Source organism: Nicotiana tabacum, chromosome 7, assembly GCF_000715075.1.
Source record: "Nicotiana tabacum cultivar K326 chromosome 7, ASM71507v2, whole genome shotgun sequence".
NCBI classification, from domain to species: domain Eukaryota; kingdom Viridiplantae; phylum Streptophyta; class Magnoliopsida; order Solanales; family Solanaceae; genus Nicotiana; species Nicotiana tabacum.
This window is the reverse complement of record NC_134086.1, coordinates 52,642,214-52,655,253: the sequence shown is the minus strand read 5'-3', so window position 1 is coordinate 52,655,253 and position 13,040 is coordinate 52,642,214. Positions and strand designations below refer to the sequence as shown.

General features: G+C 40.8%; 2 protein-coding genes across 2 annotated transcripts; one reads left to right on the top strand and one right to left on the bottom strand.

Annotated features, from left to right (window-relative positions):
* The first annotated feature begins 5,238 nt into the window (after window positions 1–5,238).
* LOC142162089 (uncharacterized) lies at window positions 5,239–5,805 on the top strand. Its single transcript, XM_075218397.1, has one exon. It carries the CDS (start codon window positions 5,239–5,241, stop codon window positions 5,803–5,805), a length of 567 nt encoding a protein of 188 aa, XP_075074498.1.
* Window positions 5,806–11,790: 5,985 nt separating this feature from the next.
* LOC107827537 (uncharacterized) lies at window positions 11,791–12,286 on the bottom strand. Its single transcript, XM_075218396.1, has 2 exons — window positions 12,092–12,286; window positions 11,791–11,991 (listed from the first exon to the last, which is right to left on the bottom strand). The coding sequence occupies exons 1-2, from the start codon at window positions 12,284–12,286 to the stop codon at window positions 11,791–11,793; spliced, it is 396 nt and encodes a 131-aa protein (XP_075074497.1).
* Window positions 12,287–13,040: the final 754 nt, after the last annotated feature.

Here is a 13,040-nt window from a genome sequence, read left to right as displayed (position 1 = left end):
CTCTTACGCACTGGCCCTTAGGCTCTTTGGGCTGGCCATTAGGCTCTTACGTATTGGCCCTTGGGCGCTTTTTAGATTGGGTCGATGCGACCTCTGATATGGCTATAGTTTTCCCCATGTTAGCTGAAGTTTTTGATTATGCCTTGGCATGTTTTGTGTTCGTCCGACTCTTCGACGGCTCAAATAAGAACCTCAATTATGAATCGATATGCGACGACAATCAAGTACCTCAGGAGGTTCTCATGAAGGCTGATTTTTCGAAGCCTTTTGTTGAACGCTGATTGCCTCGAAGCCTTTTGTTGAACGCTGATTGTCTCAAAGCCTTGTCATTGTTTGGAGCCGATATGATTGAAGCTCCTTTGTTTATGCCGGGGTAGCCTGATTAACTGGTTCTTTTCGAAGTATTTTTGAAGTATTTGGAGGCCTTTAGTTCTATAGCGGCAGTTGGACGTCTCCGAGCCGCATTAATTTGGTCAGAGCCTTTTAATGCAACCGTAGTCGATTATCCTTAGGTGAGATGACCTCGACGTCTATATCAAGGGTATGCCTTTTTAGGGGTCTTACAAGTTTGATATATAGCCTTGGCCTTAATATCGGGGTTGTGCCTTTTTAAGGCCTTACAAGTTTTGGCATGCCTCGTTGAGGTCTTACAGATTTGGGGTTGCCTCGCTGAGGGCGTACGAGCTCGAAGTTTCCTGATCAAGGTCTTACGAATTCGATTTTTCGATGGTTCAATAAGCTTACTATCGATGACAGTCCCCGAGTGTTCGCCTTTGGCCCTCGAGCTGTCTTATGAAAAAATAGTGGATTTATTCGAGGCACAAAGTGTTTTGATAAGCAGTGGGGGATTCCTTAATTACTTGATATATGTGTACATATTTTTTGCTTTTGGGGACTCGATTATTCTATATGGACATGGTTCATTTGACCCTTTGGCCCAATACAACATTCTCCTATCGAGGTCCTCCTGGGCATAGTTTGAGTTCTTTGAAGAAGTGACCTCCTGGGGTGATGGCCCCCAGTATTTGAGGTTGATCAGAGAGAAGCCTTGAACACTTTATGAGTTCTCCTTAGGTAGCATATGGATGTTGCCTCGTTAAAAACCTCGTCGGTAAAACCCGTTCGGGATAAAATCTAGTCTAAGGAAAAAAGAGTGCAACGCATGCTTTAAAACCCAAGGTCTTCTAGGTCTTCGAGCTGGAGGGTGCTTTGATTCCTCTCAATCGGACACCTACAATAGGTTAGTATAAAACATAAATGAAAAGGGAGAAGGTTGTAACTTACCATTGATACCGCTAGAGCTTCGATTCGTTTTTTATTGCTTGCTCCGATGATGTGGCACGGTCCTTTATTTACTTATTCGGGTGGAGCCAAGAACATAGGTTGTGGTCGCTATTTGTCTGTTTGCTTGTCTTTTGGTCTCTTCGACATAGAGGGCATAGATGTTGGCGTTGTGTCATGCACCGCGAACATCTCTCTTGCTGCATGTTGTTCCGTGTACATTGCTTTTACACCATTCTTGGTTGGAAACTTCATCATTTGATGAAGGGTTGAGGGTACTGCCCGCCCTCATACTGTGTATCCACGGCCTTCCAAGTAAGACATTGTATCTCATGTCGCCTTCGATGACGTGAAACTTGGTATCTTGGATTGTTCGGGCTACATTGACCGGGAGGATGATTTCCCCTTTTGTTGTCTCGTTCGCCATGTTAAATCCATTGAGGACTCGAGAGGCGAGTACGATCTGGTCGAGCAGTCCAAGCTTCTCTACCATTCTCGACCTGAATATGCTAGCTGAGCTACCTAGATCCACGAGCACACGTTTAATATGAATTTTATTCAAAAGAAAAAAAAATTACTAGTGCGTCATTATGAGGCTAAGACAAGGTCTCATTGTCCTCTTTGTTGAACGTGAGGGCATCCTTTGGTATGTAACTCCGAGTTCGCCTTTCCCTGGTGATGGATATCTTTGTCCGCTTGAAAATGGGTTCTTGTGGGACGTCAACCCCTCCAACGATCATGTGGATGACATGCTATGGTTCTTTTGGTTTGTTTTCCTGTTTGCATCTCTTTCTCGGAAATGGTTCTTAGCCCAGTCACTGAGAAACTCACGAAGATGTCCTTCGTTGAACAAACGGGCTACCTCCTCTCTAAGCTTCCTGCAATCCTCGGTCCTATGACCGTGAGTGCCGTGATACTTACATATCAAGTTTGGGTTCCTCTGTGAAGGGTCCGATAATACGGGTTTTGTCCACCTAGCATCTTTGATTTTCCTTATGGCTAAAACGATGCCAGAGACATCAACGTTGAAGTTTTACTCAGATAGTCGGGGTGCCTCTACCGGCCCGGTGTACCAATCGAACCCGACTTTACCCATGAGCCCTCGGGAATTTTGACCTTGATCTACCCTTCGATCGCCTCGAGGCATGTTATGCCTTGGTGCGTTTCTTCGATCATGTACCTATGGCTGGTATCTTTTTTTGTTTGATCTTGGCTCCCTTTCTGTAAACCTTTGCTCCTTTGCAAAGATCCTGTTGTGATATACTGATCCCGGGGGGGGCTCCTAGTTAGTCGTCTTCGACCCTGATCTTTGATTGGTACCTGTTGTGCACATCCGCCCAGGTCATGGCGGGATATTCGATTTTAATTGCTTTGAAGATACCGAGCTTTGTTCGTTCAAGCCTTGAGTGAAGGCCTATACTGCCTAGTCATTAGAGATTGGTGGTAATTCCATTCGCTCAATCTGAAAGCGAGATATGAATTCCCTTAGCATCTCGTTCTCTCTCTGTTTGATTTTGAAGACATCGGACTTCCTGGTGGCAACCTTAATGGCACCAGCATGTGCCCTCACAAAAGAATCCGCCAACATGGCAAATGAGTCTATTGAATTTGGGGGCAGGTTATGATACCACATCATAGCCCCCTTCGACAGTGTTTCTCCAAATTTCTTCAACAAGACGGACTCAATTTCGCCGTCCTTCAAGTCGTTCCCTTTTACGGCACAAGTATAAGCGGTAATATGCTTATTAGGGTACGTGGTCCCATTATACTTCAGGACATTGGGCATTCTGAACTTTTTCGAGATGGGCTTCAGAGATGCACTTGATGGGAATGGCCTCTGCACGAACTTCTTTGAATCTATACCCTTTATAATGGGGGTGCCTCGGGGATCTGATCGACCCTCGAGTTATATGTCTCCACCCTTTTGTCATTATCTTCTATCTTCTTTTCTCATTATTCAATTCTTTTGGTGAGGTCCTCGAGCATCTTCATAATAGTAGGGTCTCTTGCTGACCCGTTGTTGCTTGATCTCTCCAGTACTTGCTCGACTCGATGAGCCGTCTCCGGTGCTACTGTGCTTGGGGTTTTTTGTTGACTTTGCAGCTGATCAATAGCCACTTGTTGTGCTTGCAACATTTAAAAATGACTTGGAGTCTGACTCCTCCTTTTCCACTCCTCGTACTTCTTGGCCTCTAGCCTGGTCTTCCCTGCGTCCGTTCCTTATGGGGTCTGTGCCTACTTTCGTGTTTAGAACGTTGTGGGAACTGATATCAGCTTGCTCAATGTTTGGTACTCCTTCGGGGTTTACAAGTGGTACACCCAGCCCTATGTCTCTATTTTCCCCAAGTTCTTCACTGTTGTGAAGAGGTGCATTTTGTGTGCTAGACATGATTAAGCCTGAAATCAAAGAATCTTTGTCAAGAAAAAGCGTAAAGAGTAACGTGTGTTATTAGAAAACAAGCATCAAAACAATCACTATTATTTTTAGCCCCACGGTGGGCGCCAAATTGTTTACCTTAAAAATGTAACTACAATTATATTTGATTTGTGGTTCTAAAAATAGATTTATTTTTATACTAGTTTTTAGGCAGTAGATGCTAAGCGTAAGTAAAGGAAATAAGAAATGCAAACCAAAAGGTTTATAATGTTGGGCCTTTAGCTGGCTGGAGCGGGGCCTCGAGGTCTAGACGGGCTAATAGCGATGAGCGATCGATGGAGGATCAACGATAATGATGGCCTCAAAGACGGCCTTTTGCGGTTAATAATGATCAATAAATGAAGAACAATAAATGAACAATGAAAGAATATGCAATAAATATGAAGAATCAATTGTTTAAGCAAAGAGCAAAGAATGTTGTATTGTATTCAATATGTCGTGTAATGATCTGAATCCCCTTACAAGATGACAAGGGTTCCCTTTATATATGAGGAGGAATCCCAACATAGTACATGTATAATAATGACGAGGAAATGCTACTGGTACAGTTGTATAATGACTTAGTACGGATTTGTACTATTCTTGCAGACCTGGTCAGCTCTAACCACGTGTCTTTGGGAGTTTTCCCGCCTTTTCATGACGGTCATTGATTTGTGCTGCTCCGAAATTGACCTCCGATGTGCTACCTCGAGGGAAGCACCTCGGGGGCATACTCCAAATTCTCCTTCGAGCTCCTCGAGGACGGGCATGAAATGCTACGATAACCCCGAAGTCGAACTCTTTCGATTTTGGCCGTATACAGTGATATAATTTAAATAAGTGTCATTTATAGATAATTAACTCAAATAATTAGAAACATATAGTAATTATAATTTTATTACATTTTTAAAATTGCTAAGTTTATTTAAATTGATTTTGAAAGGGGGTTTAAAACTAAAAGGCTACAATTGCAATAACTAAGTATAAAATAGCTATTTATTAAATTACTTTAGCCCAAATGTACAGCCCAATCCAGAAAACAACCCGGTCCAAACACCCCATCCCTTCCAACTTGGCAATCCTTGCTATTACCTCTCAACCAATCACGACCTAACACGTCACCCGTTGATCCCACTCAAAAAACAAACACAAGCGATCAGAACCGTTGATTCAAATCATCAATGGTCATGAATTATCCCTATTTTCCATTTAATCTCGACCCACTATCAAAAATTATCTCAGCTGTTGGATCACATAGATCCAATGGTCCTCATACTTTCCTAAAATTATTTTTCTTAAATAAATAATGCCCCGATTTATCAAGGTCTTTGATCAAATGATCCAATAGCCCAGATCTCTTCTCCTCGTTTTAACTCAGTGACCAACTAGTCTCACTCCCCAAACCCTAATCCATTTGCAGATTTGGGATACCTGAGTCCATCATCACTAACAATGCCGCTAATATTAATAGAGACCTCATAAGGGAAATATGTGATAAGTTCAGAATTGTCCTCCGCAATTTCACAGCTTACAGACCACAAATGAATAGGGTAGTCGAGGCAGTTAACAAGAATATCAAGAGTATTCTGCGAAAGATAGTGGACAATCACAAACAATGGCAAAAGAAGTTGACCTTCGCTTTGTTGGGTTATCGGACTACTATGAGAACATCTAGTGAGGCAACGCCGTACATGTTAGTATATGGCACCAAAGCAGTGATACTCGCAGAAGTCGAAATACCGTCCTTAAGAGTCATTAAAAAAGCAAAATTGGACGACGTAGAGTGGATACGGGTTAGGCAAGAACAACTCATGTTCATTGACGAGAAAAAAATGGATGTAGTATGCCATGGACAGCTATACCAGAATAGGATGGACAATGCATTTAACAAAAGAGTGAAGCCTCGCCAATTCACACGGGGCAGTTGGTTTTCGAAGAAACTCTTTCCCTATCAAGAAGAAGCTAAAGGGAAGTTTGCACCGAACTGGAAAGGTCCTTACGTGGTCCACAGAGCACTATCCGTTGGAGCTCTAATCTTGGCAGAAATGGATGGAAGATTCAGCACGAAGCCGATCAACTCAAAAGCAATCAAAAGATATTATGCTTGAAGATAGATAGAGTTAGGATTTTGGTGTAACAGAGTCCAGGGGTAGCAACAAGCGCCTTGGGTGCCTGTCCCCCTACTAGAGCTACTTGTGGCTCCTCAATCGCTACTCGGTTAGGTACGCTAGCTGTAGCACGTGCTCCTCCTCGGCCTCTACCTCGCCCCGGCCTCTCGCAGCTCTAGAAGGGGGCAGCAGGTGTCTGCTCAGCTGATCCAGCGATGCGCATCCTCACCATTTGTGAGAGAATAGAAAGACAAAGGCTCAGATTTCGAAATCAACAAATCCGCACGATAAGGAATCAAAGAAGTGGAATTTCTTAATAGCTTTATAGTCGTGAAGGCACCTAGACTCTAAGGCTAAGTAAGCCTAACACACATTGAGAATTTAGCAGAAGTAACGACTAAGATAGTAAATTAAGCTGATAACTATCATAATAAAACCAAAATGGAACAAAAGTCATCCCCAAAATCGGTGGTACGAAGTCATAAGTTCTAATAAAGTACACTAGGAATCTCTACATACAATATGTTTTGATATGAAGATAAACAGTAGTAAAGACAATATCAGAAGGTGACTCTATGGCCTGTGAGCATCAAGCAGGTATACCTTGAAGTCTCTAAAATGAATAAGTCAACTCACTGGCGTCCGGCACTAGCAGAAGTACCTGGATCTGCACAAAAATGTGCAGACGCATAGCATGAGTACACCACAATGGTACCTAGTAAGTATCAAGCCTAACCTTGGTGGAGTAGTGATGAGGAACAGGTCAAGATACCTACTAGACATAGAAACCTAAACAACATATTAATATAATCTAATAATAGGAAGTAAAAGCAATAAATAACAATAAAGTAGATTATCAATATAAGGTTAATAACGGGTGTAAAAGAGATAACAACATCAAAGAGTGAACATATGGTAAAAACAACAAATGATCAAATATGGTCAAAATACAAGTGAAATGATTTAAGGAAAAACAATAATCATTCAAATCAACATGTCGTTCCAACATAAAATGTACAACAAGAATCACATCGAGGTACCACACCTTATATGCACATTCACAAGTCATAATCACAATCTTCCTTATATCACCGCGTGAGCCTTGCATTTATTTTAAAAATATTTTTTTCAAAATAGCTTCACGGGCTTTAGCCCCCTTATCTCACTGTGTGGCTATAAGTAATTTCCCTTACTAGCAGCACGCGCATAAATCCCACCTTATCTCGCTGCATGAGCACCAATATCACCACTTTTATACTGTCGCATGCACATCACATCACAACACAATAACCAACTCGCACCACGCGTGCTCATATGCCATAATATTTCCAAGACAACAATATCAATATCACCATAACACATAGCACACGGCTCAACCACAATGTGTACAAGAATCTCAATAATAACAAAATGAACGGAAAATAACTCAACAATGGAAGACACTCCATAAAATAACAATTCAATTAAAACATGTTACTAGCTCTCAATAACTACAACTTCGATAAACTCCAATGGAAGATATCTCCATGAAATGGCAACTTCAATTCTAATGCATAATATAAACCCAACAATAAAAGAGATAGCATGTAATAGAACCTATGACTAAATGCATATAAGAGTAACTTCATTAATGAAAATAGAACATGTAATAACAACTTCAATTAAGCCATATAAGAATGAACTCAACAATGATAGATGTAACAAGTAATAACAACTTAATTAAATGCATAAACGTAACCTAAGAGTATAAATCGATCAATTTCATATATAAGGTTATGTACACACTCCGCACCTCCAGTACACGTCTTTCACGTAATTCAAATAGTGCAATTTAACCAAATCCTATGGGGTAGCTACCCCACACAAAGTTAAGCAAGATATTTACCTCAACTAGGCCAAATCAACAATCAAAAATGGCTTTTCCCTTAAAATTCTCCTCCGCACGGCTCAAATCTAACCAAAAACGACTAAATACAATCAAAAAATTCAAGAGAAACCAATTTCGATTAATAAAGCTAAGATCTTTACACAATTCCTAAAAGTCAACAAAGATCAACCCCATGTCCGCCTGGTCAAAACTCGAGTCCACGGGTAGATCTCAACTACCCATAATCCCCACGAGTCCATATATGTGTTTTGTTTTCAAATTCGAGTCCAATTCAACTCTCAAATCTCAAATTTTTATTTTTCAAAACATAGAAAAAATTCCCCAAAATTTCTCTTCAAATCTCGTAGATTAAAGGTTAAAAATCATAAATAATCATGTAATATAATTGAAAATTGATTAAAAACACTTACCCAAGAGACAAAGTCATGTTTTTCCAGCCCTTAGGTCGAGATTCCGGAGCCGCAATTGTGACCCTGGGTTCACAATTGCAAACCCTCGCAAATGCGAACAATGACTCACAAATGTGGCGCCTGATAGCCCAGGGAAATGTCGCATTTGTGAAATTTGTCCCTTCCCAAATGCGACCTACCCAGCCTAAGCCCAAACTTTGCAATTATGAGTAAGGCATCACAAATGCGATACTTGATCCCTCCCTGAATACTTTGCAATTGCGATGCTAGTGCTCGCAAATACGATAACTGGAGCACCAGCATACCAGCAACCTAAAAATGAGTTCAAACCAATCTGAAATATGTTCGAAACTCACTTGATCCCTCAGGGCTCCATACCAAATATCCATAAAAGTCTAAAGACATCATACGAACTCATTCGCATGTTTAAAACACCAAAATAATATCTGGAACCATGAATCGGACATCAAAATGTATGAAATTCAAAAGGAAACTCAAGAATCACTAGAATCACAACCAAGCGTCTGAATCCCATCAGTCCACCTCGGAATGACATCAAATTTTGCAGACAAGTTTCAAATACAAAAATGAACCTATTCCAAATCCTAAAACCAAAATACGAATCTGATAGCCATAAATTCAACCTATGGTTAAACCTAAGGAATTTTTAAACCTCAAATTGCCAACTCTCGGCAAAACAAGTCAAATCAACCTAGGAACCTCTGAATTCAATTTCGGGCATACGCCCAAGTCCAAAATCATGATACAAACCTATCAGAGCCATCAAAATACCATTTTGGGGTCGTTTTCATAAAAGTCAAACCTAGGTCAACATTTCCAACTTAAACTTCTAAACCAAGAACCAAAGGGTCCAAATCATTCCAAAACTTTCCCAAAACGAAACCAACCATCCCCACAAGCCATAAAACAATAAATCACATATGGGGAGCTTCGTAAGAGGAAATGGGGCTCAAATACACAAAATGATCGGTCGGGTCGTTACATTGACCGAGTCTCTTGCTTTGGAATTGTGAAATATTTGATGAACCATAGTTCTGTGTCTTCTCGACTCGCAGGTATTTCGCGAGTGAGAGAATTTCTATATTCTTATGATTAGCGGGTTGTTTCCCTCGATAGGATTACAAACTATTCCTATGGGATTGGGTCGTTTGGATATTATAACACACTTATGGGATCGGGTCGTTCGCCTCGGCAGTATGATGTATATATTCTTATGGGATCGGGTTGTTCCCCTTGGCAATTTCATGAAGTACTCTTATGGGATCGGGTCACTCGCCTCAGTAGAATCGTGCATAATGTTTGACAAGAAGCCAATGTACTCATGAGGTTTCCTGACTTGAGATGTAACGATCTATCTGGTCATAATAATTCATATTTGGGAATTTATTATTAATGTTTATCTGTATCGTTGCTGCTTATTATGTTTCATACTTTCCTACTTTATGTACTTTATTATCTAACTACTAGTACGTGTCGAAGTCGACCCCCCGTCACTACTTCTTCGAGGTTAGACCAGATACTTACTAGGTACGCATTAATTTACGTACTCATATTACACTTGTGCACTAATTGTATAGGTATTGAGACAGGTACTTCAGGTGGTCATAGAGGCGCGTAGATGCACTTTACGAAGACTTAGTGGTGAGCTGCCCTACATGCTTCGATCTACGGCACCTAAATTCTCCCTCTTATCATATTTATTGTTTCTGTCTATTTTATATCAGACGGTAGTTGTAGTAGTTTTGTATGTTCTATTAGATTACTCATGTACTTGTGACACTAGATTTTTGGGGTTTCTAGTAGATATTCACAGTTATACCTAATATTATTAACATTTCATTTTATGTATTATTCATACTCGGTATTTTGGTAAAGAAGAACGTATGTTTCCATGAGTACTAGATTTAATTCTATTTAGCTAATGAAATTTCTAATTTAAAAAGTTAAAAAAGATAATTAGGTTGGAGGTACATGCGTTGGCTTGCCTGACATATCATTGAGCGTCATCACAGCCTATTATGGGGTTTGGGTCATGAAATTATAACAACAACAACAAGCCTAGTAATTTTCCACAAATGGAGTCTGGGGAGAGTAAGATGTGTGCAGCCTTACCCCTACCCTGGAAGGGCAGAGAGGTTGTTTCCGATAGACTCGGCTGGAGAACGCATGAAAGAAGAGAAGAGAAAAAGGTGGAAACAAGTAGGAATAACAACAAGATTAAAAAATATCGAAGTCAAGAAAGAAGTTAAACTCTAGTTAGTACAAGCCAAATAGAAGGATATCATACTAACACTAATGCTAGCGAACTGAGTAAAACAAAGAGAAATGCTCGACTACCTACTAGTCTTGGCTCCATCACGCGTGTCCTTAATCACTCTAATATAGGCTAGTGGGACCCTATAGCCTCCAAACATCTCCAAAGAACCTCTCTCGGGACTTTGTCATAAGCTTTTTCTAGGTTAATGAACACCATATGGAAATCCTTTTTCATCTCCCTATACCACTCCACCAATCTCCTCACAAGGTGAATGGCTTCCATAGTCGAACTCCCCGACATAAAATTGAACTGGTTCTCAGAAATGGACATACTGCTCCTCACCCTGGCTTCAACCACCCTCTCCAAAACTTTCATCGTATGACTCAGCAGATTGATCCCCATATAATTATTGAAACTTTGGATATCACCCTTGTTCTTATACAGGGGAATCATCGTACTCTGCCTCCATTCTTCGGGCATCTTCTTTGTCTTAAAAATAACGTTGAACGGCCTAGTGAGCCACTCCAAACCTGCCCTACCCGTATTCTTTCAAAATTCCATAGGTATTTTGTCTGGCCCGGTTGCTCTACCCATGTGCATCTTGCGCATAACCACCCCCTCCTCATCTACTCTTATGTGCCTACAATACTCGAAATATTGGCGAATCTCGAAGTGCTCCAAATCTCCTATCACAATGTTTCTATCACCCTCTCCATTCAGGAGTTTATGGAAGTATGTCTGCCACCTTCGCCTAATCTGAGCCTCTTACATCAAAACTCTACCTTCCTCATCTTTGATGCACTTTACTTGATCCAGATAACGGGCCTTCCTCTCCCTCACCTTGGGTATCTTTTTGTCCCCGCCTTTGGCCCCAAGCTCTTCATACAAATGCCCATACGCTGCAGTCTTTGCCGCAATAACCGCTAACTTTGCCTCCTTCTTAGCCCTTCTATACCCCTCCTTGTTCATCCTCTTCGCCTTCTCGTCCATGCTCTCTATAAGCTTCAAGTATGTCGCTTTCTTGGCCTCCACTTTCTCTTGTACCCCTTCACTCCACCACCAGATACCTTTGTGGCCACTAGAGAAACCCTTCAAGACCCTTTCTCTCGTAACTACTCTAATACACTCTGTTGTCGTGGTCCACATACAGCTCGCATCCTCACTGCTCTTCCAGGCTCCCATAGCCAACACTCCCCCCCCCCTCCCTCCACAAACTCCAAGGCTTTGTCATTAGTCAAGGCACCCAACATGATCCTAGGCTGACCATACCCAGACCACTTCTTCTTCTTTCTCACGATCTCCAAGTCCATCACCAATAACCTATGTTGAGTCGTGAGGTTCTTGCTCAGTATAACCTTGCAATCCATGCAATGACCCCTATCACCCTTCCGGAGGAGTAGATAATCAATTTAAGTCTTGGCCAATGAATTCTTGAAGATGACCAAGTGCTCTTCCCTCTTCGGAAAGCACGATTTAACAATCACCAAATCAAAGGCTTTAGCACAGTCCAACAGCGAAGTACCACCTCCGTTCCTAACTCCAAAACCAAAGCCCATGCACATCGTCATAACCCCTAGAGGTCGCCCCACTGTGACCATTGAAATCTCCTCCTATGAATAATTTCTCAGCGTGCAGAATGCCACGGATCAACCAGTGAAGGTCTTCCCAGAAACGCCTCTTAATCTCTTAGTCAAAACCCCCTTAAGGCACATAAGCACTAATCACGTTTAAAGTAGATCTTCCCACAACCAGCGTAATAGCCATCAACCTGTCATTCACCCTCTTAACTTCTACCACTAGCTCCCTAAGATCCATGTCAACCAAGATGTCTACCCCATTCTTATCCCTCACGCGGCCTGAGTACCACAATTTATATCCATCAGCCTCTGGAGCCTTAGAACCCATATGATTTAGGTGGAAACGAGACTTTATTTATTCTTCGGTCATTTTGGAGGATTAAAAATTTTAACAAAAACTGCACATACTTCTATTTTCTTTTTCTTTTGGCTTAATAGACTTTTAGGTTACGTTGTAAGTCAATCATAAGTAGTTTGAATTGTGACGAGCACAACAATTTTTTTAAAAGGTCTTTGACTTTCAAATTAGGAGATGACTCCAATGGATAAACAATGTCATAAAGTCATTACTACGATCCCATAATTGATAAATGATTGAATTTCATGCTAATGTCCAGATCATATTCATATTCCTTGCTTATATCTGAAAATTAAACCTCTACAACTCTCATTATTAGATTACATGTTGAAGCTGAATAAGCAACCAATTTTAATGAACAAAATAGAAATACATTAAAAGGCATTGTTTATTAGAGGACAAGCAATATGTTATAGACATCAACAAAAGGAAACTGTCTGCAGCCATGAATTGGTATAATTCACTTGTCTTCTAAGTCTTTTTAGCATCACCTCCCCACGTCTACGTAACAATTATCAACCAAAACTTTTTTTCATTCAATTCTTCTCATAATGTTAATAGGAAAGAAGGGAAAGTTAAGTCATTGAGATTCAAACTTGTGGCATTATGATTCGAATTGTGAAAAGTTACTGAGATTCAAAGTTGTGATACTATAGTTCGAATTGTGCCATCTTAACCGTTAAACAATTCCCTTGATGGCAAATGTAATTAGTACTATATATAT

Excerpts from the sequence above, each read along its gene's own strand:
- LOC107827537 (XM_075218396.1), bottom strand. The coding sequence starts at position 12,286 with ATGGGTTCTAAGGCTCCAGAGGCTGATGGATATAAATTGTGGTACTCA. Across the intron at positions 11,992-12,091 it reads TAAACGTGATTAGTGCTTAT|GAGGAGATTTCAATGGTCAC; the intron begins GTGCCTTAAGGG and ends AATTATTCATAG.
- LOC142162089 (XM_075218397.1), top strand. The coding sequence starts at position 5,239 with ATGAATAGGGTAGTCGAGGCAGTTAACAAGAATATCAAGAGTATTCTG.